Below are 18,341 nucleotides of genomic sequence, written 5' to 3' on the forward strand. Positions count from 1 at the left end.
ATAGATCCATGGAAAGGAACAGATACACACCAGCTTACACAAGTTCAGAATCTGTTCCCTTCATCTGTTCCTTTGGACTACAGTGAGCCAATACCTTACCAAAAAATGATCAGTCAGTGCTACAAATCCAATGCACTCAGTTTAGAAAATATTTCTTACGTTTTTTTAAAAAAAACTAACATTTTTAGCTGAAGCTTTTGGGGTTTTACTTTTCTGTTTCATTGTTTGGTAAGGTTGTAGTGAATGTAAGTTGTCATTCATTATGTCATGGCAATTTTAAATTAGATGACATTACTCACCCAAGTTATTTTAATGCTATCGCCTCAAACGAATCTATAGAAATGTCTTTCAAATATGACCATGAAGTAAAAAAATAAGTATATTTATCTATTGTTCAATTTATTGCTGTATTCTCTGTTTTCTTATCTTCACTGAGCAGTAATAAATGTTGGTTACTTGGAGGTAGGAAAATAGAAAATGATAATTACTTTACATGATGGAAGCGCCTTTGTTTTCTTTATATCTAGTACTTTGCAGTGTATTCAACTTGGCTATACTATCGTTTTTCTTAGTATACTTGAATCAGTTGACATTTATATATACATTGCATTTTGCATATAAATGGAAAGTTTTATGGCTTTGAATTTTGAATCAAAACATCAAACTCATATTTTGCCTTGGAACATGACAGACATTCTAAAAATTTACAAACAAAAAACCCCACAAATGCTTCTGCTGATTTTGACCTAATGTTTTTAGAAATGTCTACTGCTTGACTAAACTTTTGAGCTCTCAAAAATGAAATGCCTATCTCTTAGTGAACACAAAACATGGAAGCATGAAAATATGCAAACATTGTAAACTATCATATTAGAAACTTCTTACTCTATGGCTTTGTAGACTGCTTTGCTTTTATCCAGCTCCTAGTGTCCTCAGTCTTGGTAACTTCAGAACAATATGGCAGCAACCATTCAGTTGAAAGTTAACTAAGCAAATTAAATGATCTGTATAGCTAATAAAAGTGATATACTTGGTTACAGCACATACCTACTGCCAGCAAAAACACTATTATAATAGCTTTATATAAGACAAAGTAAGATTATAACCACACAGGCAACATTTTCAAAGGGTTTCCAAGTTTATTCAAATACAGTAACACTGCAGCTGTTTTCTGCATATGCAAAAAAATTCAGGAGAGTCCTGCCTTAAAGAAATCGTTTGCTTACCAGGACAGGTACAGAGAAGGCAGACTTACTGGGCTGGGAAACTCAAGAGGGATTGGCTATCTTTATATATCTATATATAATATAGATTTGCTCTCATTTTATGGTTTTGGCATTAGGTTTTGTCTAGGTACTGACTGGATGCTGTTGAGGCACAATACTTTCACTTGTTATCAGAATAGTAAAAATTCTGGTACTTTGAGACACCAATGTGTATATCAGCAGGTTTTGCTACTTTCAAAATTTTGAGAACTTGATATCAGTACATTTAGTGAGCTATAAAATTAAGTATAATTTTGTTGTCTTTATGATCATTTAATTTTTCTGTTTGGTTAGGTTTGCAGTGTAGGCTGTTAAAGTCCATGTTAAAGTCAATTAACATCGGTAGGACGATCTGTTTAAATGTGAAGAACTAACTGGGAAAAATATCTTCCTACTGTTACAGTGAACCTTAAAATAAATTAAAGATGTACGAGTAAAACTGAACTGGAAATCTCAGATGTTACATAGGTATCTCATTTTTTCAGGGTGCTCCTAAACCGATTGCCATTGAGCCATGTTCGGGAAACAGAGCCGCAGTCCTCACAGTATTTTTATGTCTGCCCAGAGGATCGTCAGGAATCCCCCCCCCTGGTCAGTCAGGTAAGGCTCGTGCTGAGGAGTGTCACGTTTGTCTTCATTCAATCCAGTCTGCTCGGACAAATGCACACACGCATATCCAAAATAACGGCACAGCAGATGAGTACAAGGGCTACTCAGTCAAGTTGGTGTTAAATTTAGGGCCAATGTTTAAGGAGGAATTTTTGTTTAGAATTTGATGTGGTATCCCAAATAAAAAGCCCAGTAATCAAACTGGTGTACAATGGCATATCTCATTAGGGCTTCCTGAAACAACGCGTGTGCATACTGATAAACTTTGACATTGTCTTTCAGGGCAAAAAAACCCCAAAACCAAACATCCTTCCCCCCAAAAAAATGTCGTACGCAGCCTCTTCTACGGTTTCAGTTCAGGTTCCTATAAATGAGGCTATATAGGGAACAGCACAGAGCATTCTCAGTCGAGGCTGATGTTGTGTGCACTAACTTCTAGTTAAGTTCCTTTGTGTCATGCATCCCAATGATGTGCTGATCAGGATTCAATTAAAATATTAGCATTTCCCCGAGTGCCTGTCAGGTGAAACCTGGGATTGTGTGAATGAATGCTTCATGAGGAAGGTGTTCACTTTGGAAATGACCCCAGCTTATTTTAAAGCAGCATTTGCATTATCTGGAAGCACTTCTTGTGGTAATCTACCTTAACTGATCTGTCTGATCTCATGCTAGATCATCATACAAAACCATTACAGCTGTTCTTATAAAATCCTGCCCATACAAGAAGTGCCTATATACACTTTTAAAACCCTCTAAATAACTGCCAACAATAATATGATACAAAATTGTCATGATGACAAAGTTTAGACTAACGTCGTGCTGCATAGGTGACTGGCTTACTGTTTCAGAATTCACTGCAGCTTTTGCCAAAGTGAACACCTTTGTAATCAATAGTAAGCTGCATAGTATGTGCCCAAAATGCTGCTATAAACCAGAAGATAAGTTTTAAGGCAAATTTTTATCATTGGGAGCCAAAAAGATATCCTTTTAACCTTCAAAAATCCATTTAAGAGATTAAAAAGTATTGAGTAATGATGATGAGGGCAAGCTCAGTTGACTTATGTTGGAAATAAACTCAGCTGAGTGTTCTTCTTTTGGCCTCATGACCATCTGATATTTATTGGGGGGGGGGGGGGCGGAATTAATTTTGGGGGTGGGGGTAAGGGTTTTTTTCCCTCCCCTTCCCCCAAATTCTGATCCCCTTCCCCCAAATTCTGAGATGAGGATTTAGTTCTTAAAACGCTGTTTATGGTTGTAATATCATTTCTGGAAATGCTATGAAAATAAGTGTTACTGATGCTTTGTCAAACACATTTCCTGGAAGAAGTACATAAATGTAAGTGCTCTGAAGAGAGCAACGAGGGAAGAAGGAAGTTAAGCATATTCCCTGTTCATGTTTTAAGGAAATGAAAGAGAAACTAAGGTGTTTATAGCCTTGCAAACAAAAACATTATGAAAGGAAATTAAAAGTAATTGTTGAAATTGGAGCTTAAAATGTTTTTATCTGTGGTTTTCAAATTTACCTATGAAGTGTGTCTCATCAGTAAAATTGTATTTATCTAGTTACTTCATAGTCAGCTTCTATTTACTATATACATTTTATTTTAAAGTATTTGCTGTTCTTTGCTCTTGGTACGAAGTGGAGGGAATAGGCTTTTTGAAACAGGAGCTGGATTTGAGAACACAGCAGATGTGTCATTTTAAATGTTTCTCAAGCCATGAAAGAATACACCTCCTTTTGACACGTGTCGTGTCCTCCTGTTCTGCGCAGTCTTCTCATTACTTTGCCTTCCATCAGCTTTGCAGGCATATATTTCAAATGCTATGCCTCCATTATCTATTATGCTCTTTGTCAGTCATTTAGCATGTGAAAATATCTAAAATTTTTAGTTCCACAACTTTCACTTCATTCAGGGTCAAAAGCAAATAAAAATGCTTGAGGTGTGCAACCATGTTGATTCAATCGATTAGATTCTATTGCTATAATCATTTGTTCTTGTGTGTAATGAATTCTGATACTCATGAACTTCTTTCACTGTATGTAACCATGCACTGACTAGGCAGAAGCTATTAAAGAAGTTTGCTCGTGTACCTGTAGCTCTGCTCATTCGCTTCGGTCCTGTCCTGCAGCGCTACCTGTAGCTTCTTTCCTAGGCTTTCTGGGAGCAGGCGCTGTGAACTGCACCAAGTTATATGAAATGATGTGGAAGCTCTGTGTGGCAGACGTGTTTGCTATGCAGCTGGTTTCCCTCATAATCTAAGCTAGCTTGAAAAAATGATATCTAGGTGGATAGAAGTAGTGTGTTCACTAATTATGTCTTGCCAAGTAATTTTAGGCTCCTCTGTTACTTGCATATAACCATTTTCAAGCTCATTGGGATCATTCTGGGGTAAAACTGACATCACGTCAAACATATTTGTTTAAATGATACATCAATGATACTGATTCTCAGTTGGCAACAAGAGACTGTAGGTTCCATTTCATATATGCGTATGCCTGAAATATAAGAAGAAGATGTCTGTATCGTTCTGCATTACATTTTTTCCAAAATTGAGAAAGCTAATTCTTTTGACAAATAGCTAGTCCATGCTCCACTGGAGTTGTTAGTTGTATATCTATTTTTTTAAGATCTGAATTTGATCAAAAGTGAGTTTTACTTGTATCCAAGGTTTACATTAACAAATATTTTGTTGGGAAATGTCTCTGAATATTAAAAAACAAAACAAAACAAAACCACCAAAAAACCCCAAACCCTAATGTAAAGGTTACTCTTTCTGCAGCATATGTTCTATACTTCACCTTTATCAGCAGCTGGAAGAAAAGTTGAAACTACAGATGGTGGGCTTTGACCAAAGGCTATGCAAGGCAAAAACTTCTCTAGGAGAGACCATATGTCCCAGTGGAGATCTGATTGCTCTCCACTTCCTACAGAAAGTACTCAGAATTTTACAGACTTTCAACAGAATTGTTTAGTTTTAAGTATTAATGCTATAAGTATACATATAACAGCTAGGCTGGCACAAGTCAACCGCTTAATATTAGTATGCGGTTTTATACAGATTGGTCATGTAGCTTCAGATGAAATACAAAAATGAAATTATTGCAAATAAGAAACACCATAAATACATATATATTATATAAAAATGTAAACAGCAATAAATGTTACCATCTTAGGTTAGATGTAGCACAGTTCAACTACACTTCTCTAGAGTAACAACTGTTTTGAAATGAAATTTTTCTTGGATTAAGGAAGAAATTAGAACTGAATTATAAATTAGAATGATCAATGAAAAACATGAAGGAAGTTTAGGAGTAATAAAACCTAAATTTGTCAACTTTGGATTGACAGGTAGAACATATAGTTTCCTCATTCTTCAGTTGTCTCATTGACTGCATTGGACTTAAGTAATCACCTCAAAATTCAAAGGTTCATAAAACCAGCAATTGTCTGTACAATTTGTTTGTATATATATATGCATGCATCAAGGTATGTACATACCAGAAGAATCACTTGTTCAAGCACTTGTGGACAGATTATAATATACAATATTATATTATATGTATGTGTGTGCATATATATGCACATATATACACACACATATTATATACATATATGCCTTGCAGATTTTATGACACACTGGAAGCTAGAGATCATCTATATTGCTGTAGTGTCTCACTCTATGCTTTAAATAGCTTAAACTCTTCTTAATATCAAAGGAGATCTAATAATGAAAGCAGCTGCAACCAGATCTCTAGAAAGAACTAAATTGTATATATCAAAGGGTATTGAACAAAACAAGCTAGAAAAAAAAAAAAAAAACAAAAAAAAAAAAAAAAAAAAAAAGGAAAAAAGAACAGAACAGAAAGGAACAAGAGAATAATATATAAATTACTTCATGCAGAAAAAGGTGCCAATGAATTACCAGCAGAGGAAAGACCAAGAATAACTCCTTCAAGGTCTTCACACAGCTCTGGTGATATATTGGGCAATACAGAAAGAATAGCTTAGTAGCATGATAAATTCTGTTAAAAGAATGGTGATCATGTCATCATTACTACTGAAGCCAACTAAACCCCATGCTTTGAGGTATCAAGATATTTGCACAATAAGTTTATAAAACTCTATGATGTTTGCGTTGTTCTTGGATAAGGCCACTAAATGCTTTAAAGCACAAAGAGAAATGGCAATATTAAACCATCTCAAAATTATTCTGAATCAAGGAATGTAACTTCTGAATTATTTACAAATTATGTTACTTTCCCACAGCAAATTTTGCCTACCTACCAAGCAGGTAGAAGTGGTAGAGCACCCAGCAAAGGTGCTTTCCTACTAAGTAGGTGAGCTGAATGGTCTCTAAAGGTGAACATATATGATTGTCTCTCTGTTAAACCTCAGAGGATATTTAACATCTGTATGTCTATGACTAGGTGAGGTGAATCTAACTTACTAGTTAAAAATAACACATCGAAATTAAAATTAAAACCTAAATACAAAGTAGTTGATCAATAGAACAACTTCAGTGGAAATGATTTTGCAGTGGAAGTTGTGAAATGTACATCCTAGAAGACTACATACAAAATTTTGTTGCTATAAATAATAAGTGAAGATAGCAAAAGATCATGGTTGGTGGACCTCACCAGCAGTGCTATCTGAAAGTTACTCTCTGGTATCCTTGAATCAAAACAGAATTTCATGTAATTCTGGCCACACTAACTGTGGCATTCAATCCTACTTAATCAGCGAGCTATAGTAGGATCACAGAATCAATAAAATTACCATGCCATCTGCCTTCCCTATACTCACCATCATAATGAATAACGACTCATTAAGTGTTCTACAAGACAATTAGCTCTGGATGGGGATTTTCAGTCACAAGGCTTTCTTGGCTTTTTTTTTTTTTTTTTCTGACTTTCTCTGATTAAAATACAAAAAAAAAAAAGGTAATACATATAATAAGAGACATTATAGTTAATGATATTGCTCGATTGTTCTGACTTTTGGAAACAAAACCACAGTTAGTGTTTTTCCTACATAAATTGGGTTCATATAGGTACCTATCTGAATATGCAGTGAAACGCTTGCAGACATACACCAGGGGCAAATAAGTCCCAAGAATTTCTACCTGCTACAAAGACATTCCTTGCTCAGTCCCTTCATACATTAAAAATAACCTAATATAAAGTCAGTTGGGCTGCAAGGATGAGGAAAGATTTTCTTGTAGAGAATAAAGATGTTGATGAAAATGTACTGTAAACAAGAAATATCTCTTATGGCCTTTTTCATGTTGGAGGGCATTTACAGAATACAAAAACAGTGAATATATAGGACAGAATGGTGGAAAAGGTAATAACATCAATTGAATTGTACAGCATGATGCATGGAGTACGTATTATTAAGGGCCTGTGCCTGCCTGTTGAGGGTTCTAGCATTTCTTGTGTACTCAAAGGGAAATAGTGGGAAACACCTGAATCTGATTCTGCATTAGCAAGGGCATCCATGTGCCTGCTGGAAAGATCCCATGTCACAGCAGTAGCCAGGCTGAAGAGTCAAGGGTGAACTTTGGAGGCTCCTTTGCTAAGCACCACTTTAACCCCTTGTCTTCTCAGACATACATATTCCAGTACACTATTTCACTTCTTTGTAGACCTTTTCTTATACTAAGGAAGGCAGGGGGAGGAATGGCTTGAGGCTTGCTTCTGTTAAGAGCAGAGGGATAAACCAGATCATTAATTTTTTTGTCCTTTGTGTGGTCTCTGTTCAAACTGGAAAACAAGGAGGATATTCATAACTGGTAGATTATTTAGACTCATAAACATCTAAACAAGAAACTTAAAAGTGACACAGCAAAAGAATCTGTGAAGGATTTAACCCTAGATAAAACAGAACATAGTTCTGCATTCTGTTTTTTACCATCCAACCCATGAAAGTAGTATCTGGGCATCCTACATGTGTATTTAATTAAACATATTGCTCTGCATCATCCTGTTCTTTGCTCTGTACCAGTCCACCTCTCTAGACTGAGTGTCTTCTCTTTTTTTAATTTTGGAGACAGACTGTTGGCTTATTTTCATTATTTGCAGTTTTATTGACCTAAGTTTTTGTTGATGCACTGAAGAAGTAGATTTTATATTTATAATATAACAATGCTATTTAGCTAGAATAGAGTGACATGTAAACAGGGAAAACATTATGGAAACGCTGAGCAAAACCAACTCTGCAATACCCCTAAAAGGGATACTCTCCCCTATCACAAATAACAAGATTTCTCCTATGAAATATTGAAAAAAAAAATCTAAATTCTATTCATCTTCTCTGAAGTGCCAATTTACAACTGGAAATAAGCCAAACTACGTATTACAGCAAAGCAGTGTGGATGTCTAGAACGTGTTAAAATACAAGGGCGAGTCCAGCATTTTATCTGGGCTGAAAACACAGTAGAGTTTACAGGGGCATATAATTCACATTCCTAGAAAAAAGCCGTCTCCAGAAAATATTACACATCTGCATTATGTGAATGACGCTTCCATGATGGAACTCAGTGACAATTCACGCAGCTCAGCTTGCAAAGGTGCGTGGCTGGATTCATTTCACCAGAAGCTCTGCAGATAAGGCGGATTATCTTAAAAGACTCAGTGAACAACAGAATTTTTTGAAAGCTACTTTTACTGTTTAGACTGTGTGAGGACTGACTTCAGTCCTTCCCTTTAACCTAAGGCATGACTAGAGCATTTTGTATAGAAATGTAATTTTGGAAATTGCACTGAGGGATACTCCATAATAATCAACAATATGCTGCCAGTTAAATGCTTAAAAAATAGAAAAAGTTAAAATTGTGTGAAAAAATCAAAATAGTCTTTGTAAGAGTTTAATGATTATAACTAAAACTAAACTCACAATTAATATATCAGCAGTAACTTCAACTTATTGATGCTGAGAGACTGATTTGTCAAGTGCCATGGTCTCAACAGAAGTAAAATCTGGAGTTCTTTTTAGTTAACTGGAGATGCTTAGCAGAATACCTCTTTAAGACTTGCTAGAAATTGAAATCATCTGTTCTGAAGATGTTTTTACTGAAGAAGTTTCTTTCTTTTAAATAGTAAGACCTATTTTTGGAGTGTCTATTTTCTGCTTAATTCCATTCTTCTGCACTGCATCAAATGAGGGAGCAGACTGTGTTTATAGTATTGACACTGTGAAAAAAGAACACAGTGGTAAGTGGCAGATGGTGCTGATGATGACTTAAAAAATATTTATGGCAATAGCAAAAACAAAGTAGATAATAAGACCCAGTAGCCACCACCACTCGTCCTGTAGCCCAAACCCAGGAAAAAAGGAAGAGGAGAACAGGAGGTAGAGATAGGTGGTTGTTTTACAACTTTATCGCTGGATTTCCTGCCCTAGAGGGACTCAATAAAATGAGTCCTATTAATAAAAACTGTTAAACACCATGAAAAATTCTTTGACAACTAGTTATTCATTGTTCAAACCAAAACTGTCACTGTTCCTCCAGAGTATTAGAAATGGCCTTTTTATTTTCTTTTGGGTTTTTTTTGTAGCTTTAATTGCAAAAAGGGAATTGAAAGCATGTCTGACAAGGCTGTAAAAGCTCTGAACACTGTGAAATGTAAGTTGTCGTGTACATTTCCTCCTGTTCGAGGAGGCTGGCTGAGACATTTTCATGTTACATCTAGGTGCCAGTTTGGAGATTTCCTCTCCCCACTCATCATGGGGAATAGAGAGGCAATGATGGATACTCACAGTCCTAAGCTTCTGGCTGTGAACAGACACACTAGAACCCAAACTTTCAAATCGAAGGCTCTACCCTGGAAAGCAATTTCATCCTTCAGCCATACATGCCTGCTGACCATCAGCTGAAGTGCTCAAGGGTTATCCTATTTTCGTCGTGACCTCCATCACCCACATGTTTTTAACACAGCTGTTGTATCTCTTTCCCACCTTCATTTTGCCAGGCTAAGGCAAATGAGGTCTGCTTTAAATATGTTCTTCAGTCTTCTGAACACCTTTGTAAGCTCTGTCCCAGTTTCAGTTCAGTAGTTTTTTACCTCGCATGGCCAGGTTGTACTCGGAGACCCATGTGAAGTCCCATCTGGTGTTGCCCAATGGCACTAACATTTCCTCGCTGTATCCCTTTTAACTTTTACCTTTTTTAAACAATTCTCTCTCCTTCCAACTCGGTCTTTTCATGGCCAACATCTTACATCCCTGCCCTTATTCTCTTCCTCAAACAGTGAACTTTTAGTGTATAAGTTTCTGCATGATCCCAAAATAAACGGCTTTGAATTTACACAGCTGAAGCTCAGTACATTTAGGTTCCTCAAGTTCTTGATGTCATGCCTCTCTTTCTGTATTATATTCGACTCCTTCTCTGTATCGATGCTACATGTCAATGTTTGTCATGATTGAATTTTAGCAGCATACTCCTACACCCAGCTCTTTAATGAAAATATTAAAATGACTGCTCAAAAGATTGATTCCTGTTGCCATTCTATAACTTCAGCAGCCTTCTTCCTCTTCAGAACTAGTCTTCATTTTCTCTTTTTTATGCAGTTGTCTGCTCTCCATAACTCCTGCAGTCATCTCTCACCTTTCTTGTCTGTTGATAATTTCCCAAAGTATAAGATTTCAGGAATCTAGAAAATCTTCTGCATGTTCTTATCCAGAAAATTATTATAGAAATAAGAATATATATAAAAAAGTTATTATAGAAAACTATCAAATTTGTCTGCCATGATCTTTGATGAAATGTTGATGGATGTTGACCCATTCTGTATTTACCTGCCTTTATTTACTATGTCCTGCTAAGTATCACCCATTCTGTATTTACCTGGCTTTAATTATTATTTCCTGCTAAGTATCTTATAGCTGAGTCTGATTAATAGATCTGTAAAGTATGAAATAATTTTTATCTTGAATCTAGAAATTTTTTATCATGAAGTAAACAGCACTTACTGTTCTCAATTTGTATGCTGCTGCATTTAACATGGCAGATTATTAAATTTCCCTGTTACCAGCCTTTGTTTTCTTGTGTTCTTACAGAACTAGTCTTCTGATTACTCTAATGTCAATGAATAAAACTGTTGTTTCTATCTCTATATCCTTATTCCATTATCCATGTTGATGGTACCTTTTTTGATAAACATTATCTCCCTCCTTGAAAAGCATCAAAGAATTCACTCTTGGGACAACATCTAGAAAATACATGATCTCCACCTCATTCTTTCTACATAACAGCTCTTCTTTTTTTATTTTTTGGGGTTTTGTTTTGTTTTGTGTGTGTGTGTCTCATTTATTTATACAGTGAAAATCCTTAGATGCTTATTTTAATAAACCTTTGCAAGGTCTAACTCAGCTTGACTTTTGACTGTTCTTATTTCACTCTTACATTTCTTTGCCTCCCAAACACAGCCACTTTTGTTGCTTGATGCTTTTTGTCTGTTTTTGTAGGCTTTCTGAATTTAGAAACTGTGCATAGTTTCCTTCCTTTAGAAGCTCATTGGCTTCCATATAGCACAGTTATAATGTATTTGCTGGAAGTCAGGGAAGACTCAAGTATTTTTCTTGATGAATATATTGCAAGTCAGCAATAATCTTGCACAATGTGCTTTTCTGTTGATGTAGAAAGGGACAGATTTCTCGCACTGATTTGTTCCTTGGAGGGTCTGGGCAAGGTTTATGCTAGCCAGGACCTTGTGCTCCCTACCTTGTCAAATGTCAAATATCAAAATGTCTTAACATCCTGTAATGGGCTTCATGTGGAAGGCTGGGGAGAATAGCTGTCCCTTTTATATTTTGGCCCCTTTTCACTGGAAGGTCTAATCTCCTCACCATAATCTCTTCCTCTAAATAAAGTGATAGTTTAGAGCTTGGTGTTATTTCCTTTTTTAGGCTATAAAATCCTATACTTATATAACTGGGTGTGATTTAATTTCCCCCCCCCCCCCCCCCCCCCCCTTTTCATTTTTTGTGATGAGGAAGGTACAGGATTAGTAGGATTTTGTGATGACTATTTTGTGATGAGGAAGGCACAGGATTAGTAGGGTTGGAAAGTCAGAGTAAAATTGATAGGATGTGTAAAGAAAAGTAATTCATGAATAGGAAGAAGAAAATTTTCTCTAAAGTTAGGTCTTCAGAATTGATTGTCTCCCAGGCAGACCCTTAGGCACTTTGCAAGGCTAAGCTTTCCATAGTTGAAAGAATCTGTAGTGTGCTTTTCTTCTTTTGGCATGAACTATACAGATATCAACAAAGGAAAGAAAAAAGGAGGGGGGAAAAACAAAAAACAAAATAATCCAAAAAAGTTATAAAGGCAGCTAACAAACACGTGAAGTTTTCACTTGAGAATTTTGCTGAGAGTTTATATGATACTTACTGTCATTTTTAATAGGGAAAACGCTGTCTTTCATTAGTATGATTTATTTTACACAAATGGAAATATTGCTGTACAGACAATGCTATTAAGCAGTATTTTGTTCTGCTTTCTTGATATTGGCACAAAGACCCTGTTTCTTACATGGAAAGATAGTAATAGAGCCCTCTTGGCTGTATTCAGTCCACCTGAACATACAGCCTTGCCTGAAGAGAGCATCTTATTTAGCCACGTTCCTCCTGAACTTTATTTTAATTTCATATTGTTGAACTTTGAGGATCCGACAGCTGTCTAGTTAGAGTTGCAAAATTAGGTGCAGTGAAGAAATTCCTGTGCAAGTGAAGCATTGGATGATAAGTGTCCTTCCTATTTGCAACTGGTGGTCTGGTTTTATATTCAGTCAACACGTACTAGGTGGAGCAGATGGCTCGCAGTTAAATTAGAGCTATAAACCTTTCAAAGATAAAGTTTTATATGATTTAAATTTTTCAGCAGGGGTCCCATCACCTATTTCTCCTTCCTCTAACTTTGAATTCCTTGAAAGGAAGCACCTTTTTTCGATCAACAAAAGTCAAATCTGTTCAAATCTTCCAGTAGAAAGCCTTACACTGGGACCTGTCCTGATTCATACCATCATGGAAAGGTTCATTCATCACTGGGACAATGCAATTGCCCATGATCTACCTTCCCACACATATTTTATCACATTCTTGGGGTAAGATGCTTCTAGTATCTATTTTTGGGGTAAAGCGATCCAAAATTTTACAGAGACCAATCAGACTTATCATTCTGTGGCATTTGATGGCATCCATCTGTTTATTTACAAAAACGTTAAAGACTTATTGAGTTACCAGACTACAGAGAAAATAAATTGAGTTATCATCTATAGTTAAATTCAGTCCTTGCATCTGCTGTCTTTTCAGCCTATATGGTGTTTTTTGAAATTACACTGGCTTGCAGACCCCAGCTTCAGGGATGCATTTACTTCACAGCCTTTTTATGCCATTTCAAGTGAATTTCTAATGCATGAGCAATTTGTGGTTCAGGAAAATGTTGACAGAAGGGTGTCAGGGCTTTCTGTTGTTAGCAGTTTAAAAGCATGATAGGGACAGTTCTTGCTTAAAAGTAGCTCTTAAAACTTTAGAGCTGCTCAATTTCTAGAATCGTCCGATCTAACCCCTTTCAGTCAATATTGTGCAATTATTGTAGAAGGCCAGGTTTAAAGCTTAGGGACACAAATAAATTAATGCCACCGTCATTATTATTATTAAGTATAAAACACTTTTAAAATGAAGGATGGGAGATGAACTACTCTGTGCTCTATATATTCAATTACTGTTGTAAGTACAAAGGAAAAGACAGAAGGTTTTAAGTTCCAAATTTTCTGCTATTAAAATTGAATAGCAGACTGAGGAAATAAATCTTAATGGGATACTTTCGTTCTAGTAATAAGAATGAGTTTGTACCAGGAAACTCTGTTATTGCCCGCATCCTTTCTGGTTGTGGCTTAACTGTCCATTAACTATGAAATCACTACAAGTGTCCTGAAGGAGCTAGTTTGGATCCAGCAAAGTCATTACCTCAAAGCACCTACAGATAGCTGAGAACTCAGGGTTGGTGTTAATTAGGTCGTGCTTGTTGGAGTTGTTGTTTATTATGACATCTTCCTTTACTGTGACAATTCAGCTTCTGTTATTTGTGTGCCTTGGATAGCTGTGCTTCATAATTCTGGAAGTGAGAGGTATACAGAATACAGCTGAGAGACACCTACCTGTCAGCTCATCTCCTGCAGGGATATAGTAGCTGCAGGTCAACACTGGCTCTACAAGACCAGGGCTGAGTTCTGCATCTCTCTGCACTATCCTTTTAGCATCCAGGTATGGCACTGTGCCTACACATACAACTACCTAAACAGGGCATCCAAGACGTAAGTCTTTGTGGAACATGAAATGGGGAGCAGTGTAGAAACCACCAATACTGCTTTTTGGAATGAGTTTGAGCCTAGCAAGGCTGTCAGAACTCACACACCATGGTCAACTATATCTGACTGAGCTACTCAAGAATTTCTGCAGGATACCTGCAGTTACCCAGGTTAAAAAAATAATAATAAATAAGTTGGAAGGTGATTTTTATGCTCTTCCTGACAAAATACAGCAGAGATAAAGGTCTGCGGAAACAATGAAAAGGGGTAAGTCTAGGCATACAGAATTAGCAGGTCCATAAAATGAAAAAAGTCTGTTTAACAGATTGTTAAAAAGAAAAATAAAATTCAAAGAAATATCCAAGGATTAGTTAAATACCTAAAAAATGAAGACAAGGAAAATATAAAATGAGATTAAGCTAAGTTTCTGTAAATATTATTGGACCTGTCAAGAAAGTCACACACCATAATGCATGTATTTCTGTACTGGACAAAATGAGCTTGAAAATGACTGAGAGCTAGTTGATATGGAAAAATGGCTGGCAAATTGATCCATCCACAAAAAGGACATTGTAAAGTAGTACCTGTATGTGAATCACTATTAACATAATCCCTTTTTATAAACCTAAACTTTCTAAAATTCTTGCATCTGAAAAATGTTAACATTAAGTGAATTTTCCAAATTGCTAAGCATGAAGCATGAATCTGAACAGTAGCAGAAAAAGGCCACACTTGCCACACTTGTCATTTTAAGTCTTTCATTTCGATAAAGTTGTCTTAAGTGTTCAAAACATGCTAGGGTGTAAATGAAAGACTACAAAGGAAATTACAATGGCAAACTATATTTAGGGTTGAGTGTGACTCAACATGACACAAACACGGAAGGTTTAGAATGACAATGTATCTATGCTTCACATGCTTTCTGTGCTTAATTCCTGCTATTTTTATGTATATATTTATTACTTGTAATTCAGGATTCAATGATACACAGTCTTGAGTATCTTCTTTGAAGTACTCGGTGTCCTCAGCTTGCTTTGAATGCAACTGACTGTAAGTGGAAGTTAAAAAATCTAGTGCCTTGCCATAGGGCAAACTTAGTAAGGCAGTAAACTTGGATTTCAGTGATCAAAGCATAACCTTCCTTATCCTTGTCTTCTGACAGTAATATACCAGCATGATACCCATATCTGCAGTTCAAGGCCTCAGACTTGTCCCTGGTAGCATCATTCAGGGCACTTTTCCAGGTACATAACTGCTTCAGGCTTGTGCTGCCTTTTCCCCCTCAGACATATTTGCAGCTGTATCTGCCTCTCACTTCTTTAGTTCGAATTCACACAACAGTGGGTTCAGCAGAACTTGCTCTGTAGTGAAAAGGTTTCAGTGATTATGGGGTGGCTGATTGCAGCTAATCATATCAAAAAGGAATAAAAGACTTTCTGGGAGTTGCAGCTACTGGAACTTGTATCCAAAGCAAACTTCAGCCTTTGGTCTATTACCAGCTCCCCATGTGTTTGTGGATGGATGGTGTTGCTCCATGCTCTCTGTAAAATGGGAATACCACTTTGTGAGGATGCAGTGGGAACAAATGCATTAACATGTGAGATGTTCTCAGATTCATTGTTGTGAGTGTAATAGAAAAAATATCGACAGTCATTCATAGCATGGTTTAGTGCATAACACCATTCATTAATTTCCAAATCCCTGCATTGCCTCAGCAGGAAAGTTTGAGTCAAGGATAGAACTCTTCTTCAGTATTTGGTGATGAATTTTTAGATCAGTATCTCAAAATATAAGATGCTTTGTTGGTTTTGTTTGGGTTTTTTCCAGGGAAGTACAGATTAATCCATTATTCTTTCTGTAGATAAATGATTCCTGTCAAATATACTCATGCAGGAATCTTTGTCCACAATAGAGAAATACTGATTAGTCATCATGAGAGAAAATAGATAAAGAATGTTAGATAGCACATTGCAGCTTGGAGTAAACAATGAAGTTTTTGTAGAGATATTTTGGTTACCTGAAAATGTATCAATATGTAAAAAGCATAACAAGTTACACTACAAAGTATTAGAGCATAAAACATTATATTCAAGAAGAGTCTGCATCTTTTCCTGGGGAAGCAGCAAAGGAACGTTGGCCGTAAAGTGCAGAATTATCAAAGTATAAATGTGAACTTCAGGTGGAATTTTCTTTACAGTTTCTGGACATTGTAATTATTAAAACCTAAATACCAACTACTGAAGAAATATCCTTAGAATAAATTCTATTTGCATTTGTATATGGAGAGGATGAAAATAAGGGGTTGGCTGTTTCGGGTTTTAGAAAACAGCAAACCGTGGCTGGCAGCACAGCAAGCCACATCCTGAGCTGCATCAGGGGGTTGTTCAGCCTGACATAGGAGAAGAGTTATGTGTATCTTTGAATGGTCTGTGAGATTGAAATTAAAAATATATCCTTTAATTTACTGTTTTCTGATGATTTAGGAATATGCTCAGAAAAATTATCAGCTACCCATCAGCTTTGGTTCAGAATAGAATCTTCTGCTTTGTAAAGAGCTTGGTAATGCAAGATACTGAGTGTGACAAATGCAGCTAGGTATAAATTACCACCTTTCTTGCAGCATCTGAAGCTCGAGGTCCCACTTGCCTCCACTAAAATACATACAGTTCCACCTTGGTTTGTACTGCAGGAAATCTGGAATGCCATTATAGAACACTCTGCAAACTCCCATTATTTTCAATAGGAGTGATGCCAAGCTCCTTTCAAAGTTGATTACAGAATCATAAAAAAATAAGACTGGAAAGGACTTTTAGAGATCATTTAGTCCCATCTCTCCTGTTCAAGGCAGTATCAGCTGCATGTAAACAATTCCTGGCAGATGTTTGTCTAACCTGTTCATGAAAGTGTATAAAAATGGAGTTTCTGCTTCTTACCTAGGATGTTTTTTCACCGTGCTTGGCTGTGCTAACTGTTAGAAAGTTTTTCCTAATGGTTAACCTAAATTTCTTCTGCTATGGTTTAAGCCCATTAAGTTTTATCATGCCCAAAATGAGCATGGAAAAAAGATTATTTCCTTCCTTCCTCTTCTCTGCAGCCTTTTATATTTTTTTCCCCTCTATCACTTTTCTCTATATCAAAATAATCCCAGTTCCTCCAAGCTGGTCAAGGTCATGTTTTCAAGACCTGATTGCTTTGTGTTAGTCCTCCGTATTATGCCTATGCAAAGAGAGGTACAGCAGGAGCACAGAATACTGAGGACTGGAGGGGGAAATTGCACTTTTTATAAGGAAATCCTCCTAAAATGATACCAAGCATTCAACAGCATTTTTGCAAGCACACCAGCTTATCTTTCAGTCTCTTCTTCAGTGTGCCCTTTTCCCATGCACAACTTCCATCCTCTTTAAGCCGTTAATTACTGATGTTTGATATAGCTGAAAGGATTTACTGAAAGACTGTCATGACTAAATGTCACTTGATATTGTCACATTGTAATTCTGAACTTGGGCAATATGTGGGGTCTGTAGAGTAACACGAAAATCAAGGCTTTGGCTGATTCAGATTTTCTACTTCCCAAATCTTAATTTTATGAAGTGACTTGACACTGACACCGGGAAGCTTACTCCATGCTTCTTCCTAAGTTTGGCTATTTTTAGGGTTTCCTGCAGAGCTCTTGGCCCTGGACTTTAATTCCTTCTTCCCACAAACATGCCCATCTCTTTCCATACACAGCGGATTCAATGATTCATGTCTGGTACAGTCAGCCAGCAGGGATCAGTTATTTCCTCCAGCAGGGTTATGGCACTTTGTAGCAAGGTGCAATGAAAATTGCATTTAATGAAGAGGAATTTATCTTAGGAAGCAAGTGTGACTTAGTTCCCAGCAAAAGTGGTGCATGACAATTTAAGATCTGTGACATACGTTTTTCTTACAAGGATGTGTAAATTCATTTACAAGGGAATTTATGAAGCATACAGGCAAGCCTTACCTGTGGGATAAATATTGTTTGTTAACACTCGCATATAGCTCTATAATCTGATAATCTATTCCATCAGTATAGTGCTAAGAAATTCTGTAATAAACTTCCACTAGTTGTTATTAGGCAACTAGGGCTTTATTCAAATGATGTTTCCATGATATTACGCTTCAGTGGTGCGTTC

The 18,341-nt window shown here is 36.5% G+C and overlaps 1 protein-coding gene across 4 annotated transcripts in view; it reads left to right on the forward strand.

Moving 5' to 3' along the window:
• ATRNL1 (attractin like 1) overlaps positions 1-18,341 on the forward strand; it is a 570,901-nt gene that overhangs the window by 469,213 nt on the left and 83,347 nt on the right. For all 4 annotated transcript variants that reach the window (XR_013930596.1, XR_013930597.1, XM_080403249.1 and 1 more), the window contains one exon: positions 1,751-1,865. Coding sequence is in view for 2 of the 4 variants with exons in the window: in XM_080403249.1 (XP_080259375.1) it covers positions 1,751-1,865 (115 nt within the window). In the remaining 2 variants the exon portion in view is untranslated. The remainder of the gene's footprint in view (positions 1-1,750; positions 1,866-18,341) is intronic.

The sequence above is a fragment of the Falco punctatus genome, assembly GCF_963210335.1.
Source record: "Falco punctatus genome assembly, chromosome: 9".
NCBI classification, from domain to species: Eukaryota; Metazoa; Chordata; class Aves; order Falconiformes; family Falconidae; genus Falco; species Falco punctatus.